The sequence below is a fragment of the Nicotiana tomentosiformis genome, chromosome 5 (assembly GCF_000390325.3).
Source record: "Nicotiana tomentosiformis chromosome 5, ASM39032v3, whole genome shotgun sequence".
NCBI lineage: Eukaryota > Viridiplantae > Streptophyta > Magnoliopsida > Solanales > Solanaceae > Nicotiana > Nicotiana tomentosiformis.
The window spans coordinates 17,959,989-17,980,268 of NC_090816.1; the positions used below are offsets into that span (position 1 = coordinate 17,959,989).

General features: G+C 36.7%; 1 protein-coding gene across 1 annotated transcript; it reads right to left on the bottom strand.

Annotated features, from left to right (window-relative positions):
• Nucleotides 1-10,044: 10,044 nt before the first annotated feature.
• On the bottom strand, nt 10,045-10,611 carry LOC104103388 (ethylene-responsive transcription factor 1B-like). The gene has a single exon (XM_009611286.4). The coding sequence runs from the start codon at nt 10,609-10,611 to the stop codon at nt 10,045-10,047; it is 567 nt and encodes a 188-aa protein (XP_009609581.1).
• Between the last annotated feature and the right edge of the window lie 9,669 nt (nt 10,612-20,280).

Here is a 20,280-nt window from a genome sequence, read left to right on the forward strand (position 1 = left end):
AACTAGGGAGTGGAGACCCCATGTCCAAAAATCATCAACTAGGGAGTGGGGACCCTATGTTGGAAAATCATCAACTAGGGAGTGGAGACCCTATGTTTGAAAAGAGACTAGGGAGTGGAGACCATATGTCTAAAATATCATCAACTAGAGAGTGGATACCATATGTTGGAAAAGGCGACTAGGGATCGGAGACCTTATGTCTAAAAATAAAATCAACTAGGGAGTGGAGACCCTATGTTGGAAAAGCGACTAGGGAGTGGAGACCCTATGTCTAAAAATCATCAACTAGGGAGTGGAGACCGTATGTTGGAAAAGAGACTAGGGAGTGAAGATCCTATGTCTAAAATATCAATCGACTAGGGAGTGGATACCCTATGTTGGAAAAGTGACTAGAGAGTGGAGACCCTATGTCTAAAATAAAAATCAACTAGTGAGTGGAGACCCTATGTTGGAAAAGGCGACTAGGGAGTAGAGACCCTATGTCTAAAAATAAAATCAACTAGGGAGTGAAGACACTATGTTGGAAAAGCTGACTAGGAAGTGGAGACCCTATGTCTAAAAATCATCAACTAGGGAGTGGAGACCCTATGTTGGAAAAGCAACTAGGAAATGGAGACCATATGCCTAAAAACATCAACTATAGAGTGGAGACCCTATGTTGGAAAAGAGACTAGGGAGTGGAGACCCTATGTCTAAAAATTATCAACTAGGGAGTGGAGACCCTATGTTGGAAAATAATCAACTAGGGAGTGGAGACCCTATGTTGGCAAAGAGACTAGGGAGTGGAGACCCTATATCTAAAAATATCAACTAGGGAGTGGAGACCCTATGTTGGAAAATCATCAACTAGGGAGTGGAGACCCTATGTTGGAAAAGAGACTAGGGAGTGGAGACCCTATATCTAAAATAAAATCAACTAGGGAGTGGAGACCCTATGTTGGAAAACGACTAGGAAGTGGAGACCCTATGTCTAAAATAAAATAAATTAGGGAGTGGAGACCCTATATTGGAAAACGCAGCTAGTTATTAGAGACCCTATACTACCATGATTTTTTCTTTAATTCTTTTTAATTTCATATATTTTTTTAAGATAATGAGTAAAATGCGGGAAAGAGTTTGGAGAAGACTTCCCTTTTGCAGTCGTTGCTGCAAAACTGTTTCTAGCCTTTGCGTAATTTCGTTTTGGTTGCACCTGCTTCTTGCAAGGTTGCTTTTGGATTGCACATGTTTTCCTTCTTTTTTTTAAAACATAGAACAATTTGTCAGTTTGAAACGGTGGCTGGTTTTGTGGCCTTGATTGTTTCAGTCACTTGGTCTCGGTCCTTTCAGTTGCAACTGGTTGTTTCCTGAATATCGATTGCAATTCTAACCTCGGAGAACCTCTGGCTTTTCCGGACTTTGCCATGATGGTTAGTCACGTGTGACTTAACCTTTTCAATTTTATTTTGCTCTTGTGGGCATTTGACTTTGAATTTCCTCTTTCAACAGTTTTTGATTTCGAAACATCGGCCAACATGGCCAGTTGGAGTCAACTTGATGCCCTTGTCGAGATTGGGTGCCTTTTCTTTTGCATATTAGCTTGTATCAAGTGAGAACCCTATAAATCAGTCCTACCTTCCCTTCTTTGTCTTAGTTTCAGAACAGAGTTAAACCGAAAAGGATTCAAAGAAAAGCAAACAATGGAATAGACAAATGAATTTAGACAAGAGGTATCCCTTTCGGGGAAAAGAAAGAAAGACTTATCTGGAGTGTATACAAACTTCAATGAACATGACATGCCTCTTGGACTAGATGCCTGATCTGTGTAAACTGTCAAACTCTCAGAAATTCATCACAATCCTTGCTTTGAAACTAAGAAACTTTGCCTAGGACTGTGTCGATGCCAGTGACTGTGAGGATCCTCTTTTCGATCAGTGGCGCCCTTTGCGGGTTTTCACCAGTTGGCCTCTCTCATTATTCTTCTCATCATCCCCTTATAGTGCTCTTTGTAAGTTTTCACTAACAAGACTCTCATTTTCGAATTTCTCTGCTTACTATCGCCTTATGGTGCCCGTGAGGTTTTCACCAATAAGACTCTCTCATTTTATTTCTCTCATTTTGTTGTATCAGATCCGAGTAATTGTATCCTCCCAATTTGAATCTCTTTGCCGATTGATCGGAAGGACTTGAAAAGGATTTGGGTAAAAAGGATTTGGATTGAATTACAACTTTGGAACCTTTCAGACAAAATCATCGCCAAACCATTATAACATCTACCCCAGTTTCACTTTTGGGGGAATTTGGGTTTTTGTTTTGGTGTAACTGAGCCCCAGAGAGAGGCTGCCTACGTATCCTTTCGGAATCAAGTCAAATGTAGTTCAAGGACGAGAACTTTATTTTTGATTCTCTTTTGTTTTGGTTTTCTTTTCTGTTTTGGTTTCTTCTCTTTCTTTTTCCTTTCCTGTTTTTCTCTTCTTTTTTTTCATTTTTTATTTCATTTTCTTTGTCTTTCTTTTTTTTTTTTCATTAACGTTTTCAGGTTCCAAAGAGGGTAATCAAAGAAAAGGTAACCGGCTCAAAGGGCTTGCAAAAGGTTTATAGTGTTTGGGTATCAAGAATGAAAGCCTTCGTCATCCCAATCAAAGAGCATTAAAGTTGTGTAAAAGGGTCAAACATAATACCTTTTGACCGCGTCTGCATGGCAGTTGTCTCGGGGTCATTTCCTTCGATTCTTCCCAAGTATAATACTCCCTTTTGTAGTACTCTCGTTACAATGTATGGACCTTTCTAATTTGGAGCCAATTTTCCTTTAGCTTCTTCATGAGGTGGGAGGATACATCTTAGAATTAGTTATCCTTTTTCAAATTTCTTGGGTCACACTTTCTTGTTGTAGATACGGGCTATTCTTTGTTAGCACAACTGCCTGTGGCAAATTGTGACCAGCCATTTTTTATCAATTAGTGTCAATTGTTCCAATCGGTTCGTGACCTAATCATTATCCTCAATCTCGGCTTCGACAATGACCCGGAGAGAGGGAATTTTAACTTTTGCAGGTTTCAATCGGGCTTGGCATAGGCTTATTCTCATATTGTTCTGATTTTTTATTTTATTTCCTAAACCTCATTTTCATTGCATTCTGCTTCTTGATTCATTATTTCAAAGTCTGACAGAGTTTTAGGATCTAGTCATGAAGTCCGCAAGCATGTCATGTTATTAAAATCTGCATGAATCAAAACTGAAAAGAGAATAAGGAAAGTGACAAGATTAAAAAAAATAGACATTCCTAGACAATGAAAATATTAATTTTATTTGACTTTTTTATTCTTTTCTTTTTTTTTTTTGAATTTTGAAGTTAGAAGGGTTTACATCGAAAAGTAAGACAATAAAGTAAAATATCCGGATCACACCCTGAGATAATCCGGACGCAGAAAGGATAGCAAGACTGGCTACCGAGACTCTCGTCTGATGGGGAACTTTCAGGCTTGGCGACCGTATTTTAGCTTTTCTTCTGTCTCGGCAATTGATGCAATGGCCTTCCGTGCCGGATCAAATTCTTCATTTTCACAAATCATTCCGACTAATGGCACATTGGTGTGAGTAGGCAGGTGATTGTTCATCATATTAGGGTCATTTTCTTCCACTGCTCTTTTGAGAGTCCAACAATTTTCAGTATCATGTCCCACTGCTCCGGAGTGGTATTTACATCTAGCATCAACTCGATGCAAGGGGGACTCGGGGTTTGGCCTGTTCGGGGCTAACGGCTGCAGTAGACCTAGCGTGACTAGCTTTTAGAATACGCTCGAGAATGATTCACCAACAGGGGTGAACTTATTCCATCTCGGGAGACTCTATTTTTTTTTTTGATTTTTTTTTTCTTCATATCTTGATTTATTTTTCTTTCTCTTTTTTTTCTCTGTTATTTTTTTGTCACTCTTTTCTTTCTTTTTCACTCAATTCTTTTGGGTTTATTTTTTCACTCAATTTGTTTATGGCTATGATCGAATACGATGGGGATTGCCTACGTATCATGACGCCGCATGAATCAGATCTCACGTAGTTCGGGAATATTAGGAATAAAGTAAATAAACTAACTCCTTTTTTTCTGGATTTTGAATTTTTTTTTTCTTTTTTTTTTCGAAAGACTTATAAAGAAGAAAGAATTTTTTTTTTATTTCGATTTCTTTGTTTTGTTTTTGTTTTTTTTGAGAATTTTTGAAAAGAAAGAAAATATTATTTTGAATTTTTTTAAAAATGTTTTGGGAGAAAGACTTCTAAAAAAAGTAGAAAATAATTTTGGATTTTGAATTGATTTGTTTCTTTTTTCAAATGAAAGACTTCTATAAAGAATTTTTTTTTTTTTTGGTTTTAATTATTTTTTTATTTGGGATTTTCTAAGGAAAAACTTCTAAAGAATGAATTAAATAAAAATATTTTTGGATTTTGAATTTTTTTTTTAAAATTTCCAAAAGAAAAACTTTTATAAAAGAAGGAAACAATTTGGATTTTATGTGTCAAAGAAAAACTTATAAAGAAGGAATTAAAGGAAAATATTTTTGAATATTTGAAAATTGGGGCCGGAACCGATGAGGTTTGCCTACGTATCTCACATCCGGTGAGAATCAAACCCGCGTAATTCGGTCAAATCGGGAATAGATGACTCATTTTATTTTATAAAGACTTTTGAATATTGTTTTTTTTTTTTGAGTTTTTATTTAATGGAATTTTGATTTTTTTTTTTTATAAAGAAGGAAGAAAATATTTTGGATTTTGATTTGAAATTATTTTTTCTTTTTTTTTCGAATGAAAGACTTTATAAAAAAATGAAAATATTTTTGCATTTAGTTTTTTTTTTTGGATTTTCTAAGAAAAGAATTCTAAAGATGGAATTAAGGAAAGGGAAAAATATTTTTGAATTTTGTTTTTTGAAAATTGGGGCCGGAACCGATGAGGTTTGCCTAAAAAAATGGCTTCTCTCTTTTGTTTTCAAACTTTTGGCAGAGTTTCAGAATTTTTCAAATAACTACCTTTCACTCTTGTTTTTTTTTTTAATTTATTTTATTTCCCTATTCTAGAAAACGGTCAGCATGCAAACCGAAACAAACATATGCACAAATAGCATGTAAAATGCATCAAGATGGTCCAATATATTGGGTACACCTGTCCTAGACGGACCCAACCCCTATGTTGAGTCACCAAAGTCAAATACACGTGATGCAAATAAACTTTCCTACTAGGGATCCGGCATGAGGCTATGTTATTCTAGGTTTAGATCCTAGGTGTGTTGTTCTACACCTGACTTACCCGAACAGACAACTCGAGTCGGGGGGGAGGGGGGGAATTAAGGAAAGGGAAAAATATTTTTGAATTTTATTTTTTGAAAATTGGGGCCGGAATTGATGAGGTTTGCCTAAAAAATGGCTTCTCTCTTTTGTTTTCAAACTTTTGGGAGAGTTTCAGAATTTTTCAAATAACTACCTTTCACTCTTGTTTTATTTTTTAAATTTATTTTCTTTCCCTATTCTAGAAAACGGTCAGCATGCAAACCGAAATAAACATATACACAAATAGCACGTAAAATGCATCAAGATGGTCCAATATATTGGGTACACCTGTCCTAGACGGACCCAACCCCTATGTTGAGTCCCCAAAGTCAAATACACGTGATGCAAATAAACTTTCCTACTAGGGGACCGGCATGAGGCTATGTTATTCTAGGTTTAGATCCTAGGTGTGTTGTTCTAGACCTGGCTTACCCGAACAAACAACTCGAGCCGGAGGGGTAGCATACCGGGAATACAGAAACTTCACCGGCTTTGCAACTTGTCCGAACTTCGTTCTAAAATTAGGGTATGACTCTAACAGAAAAGAAGCCACGCTAAGCGCACGCTTCCCAAAAGATTTAGAAGACTCAGAGAGAAGAGGGTTTCGTAACAGTTTATATACAGTTCAAGCAATATCAAAGCGGTAAAAAGCGGCATTTAGCACATTAGGCTCAAACACGTAAAAATCAGATAATAAATAAAAGCCAAGTATAACAGCTATTCTAAGCTCGAATTCTGAACCCTGAACCAGAGATTCTGAGTTCTTATTCCCCAGCAGAGTCGCCAGAGCTGTCACACCTTTTTTTTCCGAGGGGATAGGGAGTTTTTCCAATTTAAGTGACATTATTCGAAATGGGATTATTTATTTATTCAGAGTCGCCACTTGGAATAATTTATGGTGTCCCAAGTCACCGATTTATTTTAAAATCCCAAATCAAGGAAATTGACTCTATTTATGGTTTGCGAATACAGAAGATCGGGTAAGGAATTCTGTTAACCCGGGAGAAGGTGTGAGGAACTCCCGAGTTCTGTGGTTTTAGCACGGTCGATTAACAATTAATACTTGGCCTAATTATCTGATTTTTATTTTTTATTTTTTTTTACTTTTTAAGTATCTAATTTATTACCTGTTTTAAACTTATTATGCATTTTTACCTTTGACCTTATGGAGTTATTTCTTGAACAAGTTACGATGTCGTACACTTGTCGGTTGGTACACATTGCAAACCGCGCCATGTGAAACGCACCCGCGATTTACAATATATTTATTAATATTATTTGAAGTTATGGTCAAGTCGCGTGAAACGCACACTCGAATTGAGATTTAAGTATCGTGACCATGCCACGGGAACCGTACCCATAGCCACGATAATTTATTAATCGTGCCTAAAGCAAGCTACGAAGTTTTTGAATTATTTGTCTTAAACTAATTTGAGATTTGTAAAGCCATAAGAGTATGTCATTGTAGAAAAGCATGAAATAGATTAAATTAATTATTCAAAAACTACAAAAGGGGGCCATTGTAGGAGATTAATGGGCCTAGCAGATTTCAAGTTTTGGCCCAAAAATAAAATAACTTTCTTCATTAGCTTATAGTAACCTCACAACTCCACTTCATTCAACAACCATGTGCCTAAGCCCAAATATTGGATCTTCACCAGTGACATAATTCTAGTTAAACTTGTTTAACAACTTAACTCTATACTTTAGAACATTGACAGCTTAATTTAAAACAAAGATGGAACTACTAAAGCTCATTTATTAACACATGAATGACTAAATAATCAAATAGAGACATAATATTGCTTGAGCTTCCATTTCAATAAGATTTTTTTTTTTTATAAACAATCACAACTCACTTATCAATTAGCAAATTTTATTAAACCATTCATGGATGAACCTTTTTTTAAGAGAACAGGCTAATGAAGTAAATTAAATATACAAAGAGGAAGCTCAAAAATTGGCATGTTTAACATAGAATAATTTCATTCATTTAAGATATAAATGAATCTCAAAGAACACCAAAAAAAAAAAAAGCAACTCATATCATTAATCAAAACAAGATAAGAAGTGCGCCTCAAAAGTTGAATCTGAAACTTTATGGTTTTACAACTTTGAATCTTAAACTCATTCAGACCTCACGCAAGACCTCAAACAGAGCATCGAAACTCGCCGACGACCTCAACTAAAAACCTCACTGTTTCGTCTGGGTTTGGATGGTAGTTATAGTATTAAAAGGGCTGTTCTATGAAGGTTTAAATGTTATTTTTGGGTGGTGAAGTTGCTGATTTTTTTGAAAGAAAGACGAAGAAAGAATGAAACAAGTAGAAATTCTCTTATCCTAAAAGAAGAAAATAAATTTCTCTCAATTCCCTCCTCCCTCTTTTTTCTTTCTCTCTCCCTTTTTTCATCACATTTCTCTTCTATTTCTTTTTCGGAATTTTCAGATTTTTATTTTTTATTTTTATTTATTAAAAAAAATCAGATACCCTTACTTTTATTTTTTAATTCCAACTTTATTTTACTTTTCATTTTTTAAATTTCCACATTCTTTTACTTTTATTTTTTTAATTTTTCACTTTCTTTTACTTTTTTTATTAAACAATTTCTACTTACTTTTACTTTTACTTTTAAATTTTATATTTCTACTTTTCCTATTTTTTAATTCCCATCCGAAATTTGTTTTTTTTTTTTAAATTAAATTTTATTTATTTTTTATTTTTAATTCATTTTATTTAAAAATAAAGAAAAAAAATTAATACTAATAGTAATAATTGACCTTTTAAATTATTAATAATTTTTTTCTCTCCCTCTCTCTCTCTCTCTCTCTCTCTCTCTCTCTCTCTCTCTCTCTATATATATATATATATATATATATATATATATATATATATATATATATATAGTAGAAAATATATATTAAATTCTGAAAATATTTACATAATAGAAGGTGATAAAAATTCAAATATAGTCAAAAATTAGGTGCTCACAAGTCAATACTACTAAAACAAGTAAATTGAAAACATAAATATAACACAATTTCAAAATTCAAAAAAAATAGTTTAACATATGTTAAATTCCAACATAATAAAAATAAGTTCCAATACAATTTAAGATCGGGAAACATAATAAGTTTTATAACCTCAATCAATAACAAAATTCTACTTTAATGACATCACTCATTATATGTCAAGTTTGTTAATGATTCATTATTTCTAATATTAGGTGTAGTTTAAAAAATTAGAATAATAACGCAGTTATGCTAAATGAAGAAAATAAATAAATAAATAAATAAATAATAAAATATATGAGCAATTACATGGAATCACAAGTAAAGGTAGAGAAATAAAAGATAGAATAATGTACAAAGAAAAATATATTTTAAAATTTAAAAAAAAAATTAAAAAGTAAAAATAAAATAAAAAGAGATTAAAATAAGGGAAATAAAATGTTATAAAGAAAATAAATCAAAATAGAAAAAAAAGGAAAGAAATTAAAAAGTAACTTTGTCATTATTACTACCAATTCTTACTCCCCATAATTAGAGATTGCAATTACACATTTTCAATCACACCTAATTCAATGTTAATCAAGTAATTATTCGGTCAAACAAAATGTCAAACAGTGTAATTACATTCAAATTCAATTCTTACTGATTTTCCAAACAAGCTCTTAAAGTTTGTGACGGAGCGATAAGTCCTCTGTTAATCTGAGATTTTGAGTACAGGTCATGATATGGAATTGTCTTTAGCAGGAATCATTTATCCAAAAGTAAAATTTAATGAGCGTGAATCTCGATTAGTCAAGTCCCACAATAGATACATACGTGACAATGGGTGGGAAAAAAAGATACTCCCTCCACGTGAATATTTTTTGACTGAGAACGAAATTTAAGAAAAAAATGAAGATTTTTGGAATTTATGGTCCTAGACAAGTTAAAAAAAGATACATAATATTTATATAATTATAAAAGTTTCTCATTAAGGATAGAATTATAATTTAAATTAAATTGTTATTAAAATTAAAAAAGGATCATTCTTTTTTGAGAACGAACCAACAACAAAATTGATTCACATAAATCTAAGAGGATAGTATAATTTTAGATCACTCCAGCCGAAAAATCTGCGTTAGCAAACATGTCACAGCAGTAAAGAGTCAAAGCGAAAATGTGACTTTTGAAATTCTGCCTTCTGAAATTATGAATTCAGTTATTAATATATATAGCCCAAAATTGAGAATGACATAAAATGTCACTGTTCATAAACTTACATTAATTTGTACAACCTGAATTTGGCACATTATGTTGCTACATGGAGATCGGAGAAGAGAGGAAGGATCCGGCAGGGTGGGCAGAGTTCGGAAAATCTATTATACTCAATTTTACTTTGTATTTCTGCAAAAGATTATGCACTAAGCTCCCTTTATACGCGAGATTCAAGAAAAGCCCGACCACAAGGGTGTATTGTACGCAACTTTACTTTGTATTTATACAAGAGTTTATCGCCACGGTTCAAACCCGTAACTTTCCAGGTCATGAGTTATTGTAAGGCAACACCCGAAGAGACGGGAAGAGAGGAAAAAAGAGGTTAAGTTTATATGAAGTTCTAGTCTAGGAAATGAATTTACAGAATCTTGAATCAATTTACTGGATAAAAGGGACGCAGTAAATTGAAAGAAAAAAAAAACATGAACAAGGAGGAAAGATAGAAGAATTAAGTGGATAAACATACAGATGGAAATTAAGCTAATTTGAACTAGAATACTCAGACAAGAGTTCATCCAATAAATCAGTTCCCAAATCTTCAAATATGAATACAATATTATCTTCCTTATTTACTTGTTTCCTTTTCCCTTTCTTTCTTGAAACAGTAGTTCTCTTCTTGTGTTTCTCCTTTAAGGCTGCTGCTGGTGACAATCCATTTTTCAAGAAATTACATTCTGATTCTTGTAACATTTTCCTAACTCTTTCAACAGGGAAATTTAGACAAGTTGATGGACCTCTCATTGACAAAGCAACTTGGTCATAAGCCATTGCTGCTTCTTCTGCACTATTGAAAGTCCCAAGCCAAACCCTAATTCCATTTCTTGTTGAATCCCTAATTTCTGCTGCAAATTTTCCCCATGGCCTTGTTCTAACACCTATGTAGTGTTTTTCGGCCTTTTGGGGTCGTTTTGGACTGAAGTCATTTTGCTTTTCCTTCGAGGAAGTTTCACTCGAGGAAGTATCTTCGAGTGATGATAATTCAACTTCAACTTCCTCAGCTACAAAAATATTTGAAGCTTGTTTTTCGTCTTGAATCTTCAAATCCATTTCTTTTTTAAGAGCTTTATGCTATTCTTTGATCTCTTTCTTGTTAATATTTACAAGATGTATTAAAGAATATGAGTGGAGATACTATATATATGTGTCTCCATGATTACCAGCCTAAAAGGGAAGTGTGCATTTGCAAACTTAATTAAAGAAACATAATGTTATAATGGGAGAGGCAATTATTGGATTAAACAAGAGAGCAAGTTGGGGGAATATTATTTGACAAGTTGGGACGATGCAATGGCAAAAGTACAATTAGATTAGATTGAGGAGCTTTTGGGGGTATGTTGTCCACAAGCAAGACCATGAAAAAGATTTGCAATTGGTCCATTTTATTAACCGAAATAAAATATATTCGCAATGCACCTCTCCTTTTATAGTTCAACAGTTTAACCTCACAAAAAAATAAAATTGAAAATAATATATAGTGTATCTAGTTTGACAAGTGATTTTGACTTTTATGCTGGTATGAAAAAAACATATATATAACTGATAATTACACATGAAAGTCAAAATAGTATTGAAATGTTCGTGAAAAATAAAGTAATTCATTCATCTGAATGGCACTTCATAAGCACCGGAGGCGTAGGCACAAAATTTAATATTATGTTAAAGATTGGTATTTTTTAGGTAGAAAAGAAACAAGAAAGAGACTTTTCACCAAACTTTAGCAAAATAATACGTATTATTTATTACATGCTCCTACTCTTTAATTATAACATCATTAATATATATATATAAGACAATTTCAAACATTTTATATATATATATATATATATATATATATATATATATATATATATAATGTTTGAAATTGTCTTATCATATTTTTCATATGGAGTTTGTACATATATATATTATATGTTTGAAATTGTCTTATCATATTTTTCATATGGAGTTTGTACATCGATCAACATGTCTATCAAAAACCAGCTGTGGTGCCATTGCCATTACATGAAGTGACTCTTCATGTCCCCCATTTTCATTTTCCCCCTAATTATATTTATATTATTTAGAAATGTGAACAGTTAAACACTTAAATATTTTGCTTAAGCTCCAAATACTAACACTATGGTTCACTAGAAGATTCAATGCTGAAAAACAAATATGTATTGAAATTCATTAAAATTGCAAGAAATAGTAAATATAAACGTAAAGTTTTAAAAATATAATGAATTTGTTGCTAAATTGTGATGACCCAAAATGTCATCTTTAAATTTAATAAGTAATTATGTATTTTAAGACCTCGAAAGCACCATTTATCATTTCTCGACTTGCGTGCACAGTCCGTAAAATTTTTCGGAAAGTTTTCATGTGAAAAATAATTAAAATGTGAAATATAGCTTTAAAACTCAACTAAGTTGACTTTGGTCAATATTTTGAGCAAACAGACCCGGATCAATATTTTGACAATTTTGATAGGTCCGTATCGTGATTTGGGAATAGGGCGTATTCCCGAAATCGAATTCCGAGGTCTCTAACCCGAGATATAGAATTTTGATGAAAAATTAAAAGCTTGAAAGCTTAAGGAATTCTAAGAATTACTGATGTTGGATTTATTGACCTCGGGTCTGTATTTTGGTTCCGGAGCCCGGTATAGGTCCACTATAATATTTATGATGTGTTTGCCGAATTTGGTGAGAATCGGAGTTGATTTGACGTGATTTGGACGTCCGGTTGTAAAAATATAAGTTTTAAAGTTTACTTGAAAATTTCCTTTGATTTGGTGTCTGATTCGTAGTTCTAGGCGTTATTTTGGCGATTTGATCGCGCGAGCAAGTTCGTATGATGTTTTAGGACTTGTGTGCATGTTTGGTTTGGAGCCCCGAAGGCTCGGGTGAGTTTCGGATAGGCTACGGGATATTTTCAGACTTAAGAAATCTGGTTTTCTGCAGACTTCAGGCTTCTGGTATGTTCTTCTTCGCGTTCGCAAAGGTACTCTTGTGAACGCGAAGAGCAAATTGGGACTGGCACGTTTTGTGCTTCGCGTTCGCGACATAGCGACCGCGAAGGCTTGAGGTTCAAAGCTTCGCCTTCGCGATAGAAGCCCCGCGTTCGCGAAGGGAAAGAGACTGGCCAGGAAAATTAGCCTTCGCGTTCGCGAAGGCCAAGCAAGGCAAGCATCGCGTTCGCGAGGTAGCCCTCGCGTTCGCGAAGAGCAAAAATTGGACAACACAAATTGTGCTTCGCGTTCGCGAGAGTAACGTCGCGAACGCGAAGGTTAAAAATCTCACAAATAGAACTTAAGTTCTAGAAATGGGGTTTTGACCCATTTTCAATTCCTTCCCATTTTTGAGCTCGGGTAAGGCGATTTTTGGGCGATTTTTACGGAAAAACATTGGGGTAAGTGTTCTTTATCATATATTGATTATATTTCATGATTTCATACTCATTTGTATCATGAATCTGTGAATTTATGGAAGAAACATCAGATTTTTATAAAATCTTCCAGAAACGAAAACGAAAATTTAAGATTTGAAGGTCCATTTAACATCGGAATTGGACAAATTTGGTATGGTTGAACTCGTATCGGAACGGGTGTTCGAATTTTGTGAGTTTTTTTGGATTTGAGATGTGGGTCCCTTTGCCAAATATTTTAATGAATTTCAAATTTTTTATCCGGAAAATTTGTAAATTCATATGGAATTAATTCCTATGATTCGTATTGAATGTATCGAATTGTTTGTGAATAGATTTGAAGCTTTCGGAGGCAAATTTAAAAGGAAAAGTTGTGGTTGAATAATTAATTAGAATTTGCAAAACGAGGTAAGTGTCGTGGTTAACCTTGACTTAAGGGAATAGAACCCTTAAATTATTTATTATGTGAATTGCATGTGAACGACGTATAGGCGAGGTGACGAGTGTCTATACGTCATTAAATTAATTGTTTGCCTGCTTACTTGAAAAATTATAAATTATTTTTAATCATAAATTAATTATTATAATAATTATTTTTCTCTTATTCTTTGTCAAATATTAATTATTGAATTCCTGTATTAATTGTTACATGTTATTTGAATTATGTGCCTTAATTGTTATTTGACATTTAGCATATTAAATATTAAACTGTCTATTTGCTCCATGATTTCCATAATAATTTACTAATTGTCATTGTTTGCTTCATAATTAAATCATAATTATTGTATGCTTATTGTCTTATAATTTTATATTAATTGTTACATTTATTTGGAAAATTTCTTCTATAAGAATTTGTGAATGAATATGTTGGAGGAGCGGGTTGCACGCCGCAACAGGATTGATTATAATGAATATATTGGAGGATCGGGTTGCACGCCGCAACAGACTTATGAAAAGTCAATTTTGTGGATCGGGTTGCACGCCGTAACAGACTTATTAAAAGTCAATATTATGGATCGGGTTGCACACCGCAACAGACTTATTAAAAGTCAATATTGTAGATCGGGTTACACGCTGCAACAGACTTATTAAAATGTTAATATTGGAGGAACGGGTTGCATGCCATAACAGACTTATTAAAAGTCCATATTGGAGGATCTGGTTGCACGCCGCAAAAGATTTGATTAAAATGAATATATTGGAGGAGCGGTTTGCACGCCGCAACAGAATCGAATATGATTATATTGTGAGAGCGGGTTGCACGCTGCAACAGAATTGAATGTGAATATATTATGAGAGCAAGTTGCACGCTGCAACAGAATTGGTTGAAATAATAATGGATTATGACTGCTGAGTTGGCTTCAATTATTATAAATGAGTTACCTGATTTATTTCTATTATTTGTTGTTGTTATCAATATTGCGTAGAGGTTAATGTAAGTGAACCGCCTTAGCCTCGTCACTACTTCGTCGAGGTTAGGCTTAGCACTTACCAGTACATGGGGTCGATTGTACTGATACTACACTCTGCACTTCTTGTGCAGATTTTGGAGTTGGTCCCAACGGCGTACCATAGACTTGCTCGGATTTCAGCTATTCAGAGGAGACTTGAGGTATAACGGCATGGCGTCCGCAGTCCTGAAGTCCCAGTTTATTTTACTTTGGCTGTGTATTTATTTTCAGATAGCTTTATTTTATTTAGACCCTTATTTTTATTTATTCTAGAAGCTCGTGCACTTGTGACACTCTGGGATGGTATTTAGACACCATTGTTTTTATGGATTATTCACTATATTTCAAACTTGCTTCTCCATTTGTTCTTGGATTATTAATAAATTTAAAAATTGGTTAATATTATTCTAACGTTGGCTTGCCTAGCAAGTGAAATGTTAGGCGCCATCACGGTCCGAAGGTGGGAATTTTGGGTCGTGACAGTTGGTATCAGAGCACTAGGTTACATAGGTCTCACGAGTCACGAGCAAACTTAGTATATTCTGAAGGATCGGTACGGAGATGTCTGTACTTATCTCTCAGAGGCTATGAAGTTTAGGAACAATATCACTTATTTCTTATTCTGTCGTGCGATTTTATTCTATCAACGATTATTGAACCATTTTACTCTTATTCTCTCGCACATGGTGAGAACACGTAATACCTCTACCAATGTACAGGGACCAGAACCCCCGGTGGCAACTATGGCTAGGGGTAGAGATCGAGGGTGAGGTCGTGCTAGAGGCCGAGGTAGAGCTCAGCCCAGAGCTCGAGCAGCTGCACCTGTTGAAGAACCTCAGGTGGACCTTCAGGAGGAGGTTCTAATTCAGAATGTACCAGTTGGACCCGTTCAGGTCCCGGAAGGATTCATAGCCACTCCAGTACTTCAGGACGCTCTAGTCCATTTCTAAGTCTTATGGAGGGCGTGGCCCATAATGGTACATTTCCAGTGGCACCAGCCGTCTCACAAGCTAGGGGAGGAACACAAACTTCCACTACTCCTGCTCCGGAGCAGATGGCTCCCTAGAATCAGGCTCCAGCAGCCCCGCCAGTTGGGGTAGTTCAGCCAGTTGTTGCGGCACAGACCGGTGATAAGCCCACCATGTCTTTTAAGGACTTATTGAGACTGGATAAGTTCACTAAGCTCTTTCCAATTCACTTCAGTGGTACACCTTCTGAGGACCCATAGGATTATCTTGAATGCTGCCACGAGATATTGCGGAACATGGGTATAGTTGAGACCAATGGGGTCGATTTTGCTATATTTCAGATGACGGGTTCCGCCAAGAGGTGGTGGAGAGATTATACATTGACCCGATCAGTCGGATCGCCTGCACTTACCTGCGAGCAGATCTCTCAGCTATTTCTGGAAAAGTTCCTCCCTATTACACTGAGAGAGGAATTTCGCAAACAATTTGACCATCTACAGTAGGGTAGTATGACTGTTACTCAGTATGAGTCCCATTTTGTGGATTTGGCCCGTCATGCTCTCCTTTTACTACCTACGGAGGGAGAGAGAGTGAGGAGGTTTATTGAGGGACTCACTCACCCTATCAGACTTTAGATGGCCAAGGAAACCGGAAGTGAGATTTCTTTTCAGGCAATTGTTAATGCCGCCAGGAGGATCGAGATGGTTCTTGCACAGGAGAGAGGGCAGAGGTCTGATAAGAGGCCTCGTCAGTTTGGTGGTTTCAGTAGTGCCTCGTCTGGAGGCAGGGGTAATTTTGGTAGGGGTTATCCTCCCAGACCATTTCATTCAGCACTTCATGCATCTCCTAGTGCTTCAAGGAGTCACAGTCCTATTATGCCTTACTTTGTGCAGCTAGTATTCAGTGCACATTCAGCTCCTATCAGTGCACCACCACTCCAGAGTTATTACAGTGGTTATCCAGCCCACTTGGGTCAGCTTCAGCAGCCACGACATCAGGATGGGTGTTATGAGTGTGGGAACATTGGTCACATCAGGCCTAGATTGGCGAATAACAGATCTCGGCAGGATTCTCATGCCATCATACCGGTACCGATTGCTTCACCGTCTGCTCAACTAGCTAGAGGAAGGGGTCAGGTAGCTAGAGGTGGAGGTTAGGCCATTAGAGGTGGAGGTCAGACCATTAGAGGTGGAGGTCAGACCGTTAGAGGTGGAGGCCAGCCAGTTAGAGGCCGTCCCAGCGATGCAGTTCAGAGTGGTGGGGCCCATCCCCGATTTTATGCTTTTCCAGCTAGGCCTGAGGCCTAGTCATCTGATGTTGTGATCACAAATATTATTCCAGTTTGCCATAAAGCTGCTTCAGTTCTATTTGATCCAGGATCTACTTATTCCTATGTGTCCTCCTATTTTGCTTCATATTTGGTTGTGCCTTGTGATTCTCTGAGTGCTTCTGTATGTGTATCTACACTGGTGGGAGACTCTGTTGTAGTAGATCATGTCTATCGTTCGTGTGTGGTTACTATTGGTAATCTTGAGACTAGTGTGGATAATCTACTTCTTGATTTGGTAGATTTTGATGTCATCTTGGGTATGGATTGGTTGTCTCTTTATCATGCTATATTAGATTGCCATGCTAAGACAGTGGCCCTAGCTATGCCGGGGTTACCTCGGTTAGAGTGGAAAGGAACTCCTGGCCATTCTGCCAGCAGGGTTATTTCTTATATGGAAGCTCGGCGTATGGTAGAGAAAGGGTGTCTAGCCTATTTGTCTTATATTCACGATCTCAGTGCGGATGTCCCTTCTATGGACTCAGTACCAGTTGTTCGTGAATTTTCAGAAGTATTTCCTACAAATCTGCCGGGGATGCCACCCGACAGAGATATTGACTTCTGTATTGATTTGGCTCCGGGCACTTAGCCCATTTCTATCACACCATACCGTATGGCCCCGCCAGAGTAGAAAGAATTGAAAGAGCAGTTACAAGACTTGCTTGATCAGGGATTCATTAGACCCAGTGTCTCGCCTTGGGGTGCACCAATATTATTTGTAAAGAAGAAAGATGGCTCTATGCGGATGTGTATAGATTATCGGTAGTTGAACAAGGCCACTATCAAAACCAAATACCCGCTACCAAGAATTGATGACTTATTTGATCAGCTTCAGGGTGCCAATGTATTTTCAAAGATTGATTTGAGATCTAGTTACCATCAGTTGAAGATTAGGGCATCTGATGTCCCTAAGACAGCTTTTCAGACTCAGTATGGGCATTACGAGTTCCTAGTGATGTCATTTGGGTTGACAAATGCTCTAGCAGCATTTATGAATTTGATGAATCGGGTGTTCAAGCTTTATTTGGATTCTTTTATGGTTATATTCATTGATGATATCTTGATTTACTATAGCAGTCGGGAGGAGCATGAGCAGCATCTTCGAAGTGTGCTTCAAACTTTAAAGAATAATCAGTTATATGCCAAGTTTTCAAAATGTGAGTTTTAGTTAGACTCAGTTGCCTTTTTGGGGCATGTTGTATCGGCAGAAGGCATAAAGGTGGATCCTAAGAAGATTGAGGTTGTTCAGAATTGGCCTAGACCTACTTCAGTCACAGAGATTAGAGTTTCTTGGGTTTAGCAGGTTATTATCGTCGGTTCGTGGAAGGGTTTTCATCTATAGCAAGCCCATTGACCAGATTGATACAGAAATGTGTCCCGTTCAGATGGTCAGATGAGTGTGAGTTGAGCTTTCAGAAGCTCAACACCGCTTTGACTACGGCTCCAGTATTGGTATTACCCACAGGTTCAGGATCGTATACGGTATATTGTGATGCATCTCACATTGGGCTTGGTGCAGTATTAATGCAAGATGGCAAGGTAATTGTATATGTGTCACGACAGTTGAAAGTTCACGAGAAGAATTATCCTGTTCATGACTTAGAATTGGCAGCCATTGTTCATGCGCTGAAGATTTGGAGGCATTACCTCTACGGTGTCTCGTGTGAGGTATTTACTGATCATCACAGCCTTCAGTATCTGTTCAAACAAAAAGATCTTAATTTGAGGCAAAGAAGATGATTGGAGTTATTGAAAGACTATGATATCACCATTTTGTATCACCCCGGAAAGGCCAATGTGGTAGCCGATGATTTGAGTAGAAAGGCTGTGAGTATGGGTAGTCTTGGGTATATTCCAGTTGGTGAGAGGCCATTAGCTGCAGATGTTCAGACTTTGGCTAATCAGTTCATGAGGTTAGATGTCTCAGAACAACGTCGGGTTCTAGCTTGCACAGTCGATCGGTCTTCTTTATATGAGCGCATCAAAGAGAGGCAATATGATGATCCTCACTTACTTGTCCTTAAGGACACGGTATGGCACGGTGATGCCAAACAGGTTGTTATGGGGGAAGATGGGGTTCTGCGAATGCAGAGTCATATTTGTGTGCCTAATGTGGATGGACTTTGTGAATTAATTCTTGAAGAAGCACACAGTTCCAGGTATTCTATTCATCCAGGTACCGTTAAAATGTATCAAGATTTGTGGCAATATTATTGGTGGAGGAGAATGAAAAAGGATATAGTTGCATATGTAGCTCGGTGTCTGAATTGTCAGCAAGTTAAGTACGAGCATCAGAGACCTGGTGGTTTGCTTAAGAAGTTAGAAATTTCTGAGTGGATGTGGGAGCGTATCACTATGGATTTTGTTGTTGGGCTCCCACGGACTCAGAGAACATTTGACGCAGTTTGGGTCATTGTGGACAGGTTGACCAAGTCAGCACATTTCATTCCAGTAGCAGTTACCTATTCTTCGGAGAGGTTAGCTGAAATTTATATTCGTGAGATTGTCCGCCTTCACGGCGTGCCCGTGTCTATTATTTCAGATCGAGGTACACAATTTACCTCACATTTCTGGATGGCTGTGCAGCATGAGTTAGGCACGCGGGTGGAGTTGAGTACAACATTTCATCCACAAATAGATGGACAGTCAGAGTGCACTATTCAGATATTGGAAGATATGCTCCGCGCTTGTGTTATAGACTTTGGAGGTTCTTGGGATCATTTCTTACCACTTGTGGAGTTTGCTTATAATAATAGCTACCAGTCGAGCATTCAGATGGCTCCATATGAGGCATTATACAGAAGGCGATGCCGATCGCCAGTTGGTTGGTTTGAATCGGGAGAGGCTCGGTTGTTGGGTACCGATTTGGTACATGATGCCTTGAATAAGGTCAAGATTATTCAGGATCGACTTCGCACATCTCAGTCTAGGAAAAAGAGTTATGCCGACCGTAAAGTTCGTGATATTGCATTCATGGTAGTAGAAAGAATATTGCTCCGGGTTTCACCTATGAAAGGTGTAATGAGGTTTGGAAAGAAGGGCAAGTTGAGCCCTAGGTATATCGGACCCTTTGAAATTCTTGAAAGGGTGGGTGAAGTAGCCTACAGGCTTGCATTACCACCTAGTTTATCAGCGGTTCATCCGGTGTTCCATGTGTCTATACTCCGGAAATATCATGGTGATCCGTCCCATATGTTAGATTTCAGCTCAGTCCATTTGGACAAAGATTTGACTTACAAGGAGGAGCCGGTGGTATTCTAGCCCGGCAGGTCCGACAGTTGAGGTCTAAGAGCTATCCTTCAGTTCGGGTGAAATGGAGAGGTCAGCCGATAGAGACATCTACCTAGGAGTCCGAGTCGGACATGCGGAGTAAATATTCATACCTTTTCTCCAGCTCAGGTACTTTTTCTAACTCCGTTCGAGGACGAACGTTTGTTTTAGAGGTGGAGAATGTGATGACCCAAAATGTTATCTTTAAATTTAATAAGTAATTTTATGTTTTAAGACCTCAAAAAGTACCATTTATCATTCCTCGACTTGTGTGCGCAATCCGTAAAACCTTCCG

Coding starts and splice junctions, on each gene's coding strand:
- LOC104103388 (XM_009611286.4), bottom strand. CDS start 10,611: ATGGATTTGAAGATTCAAGACGAAAAACAAGCTTCAAATATTTTTGTA.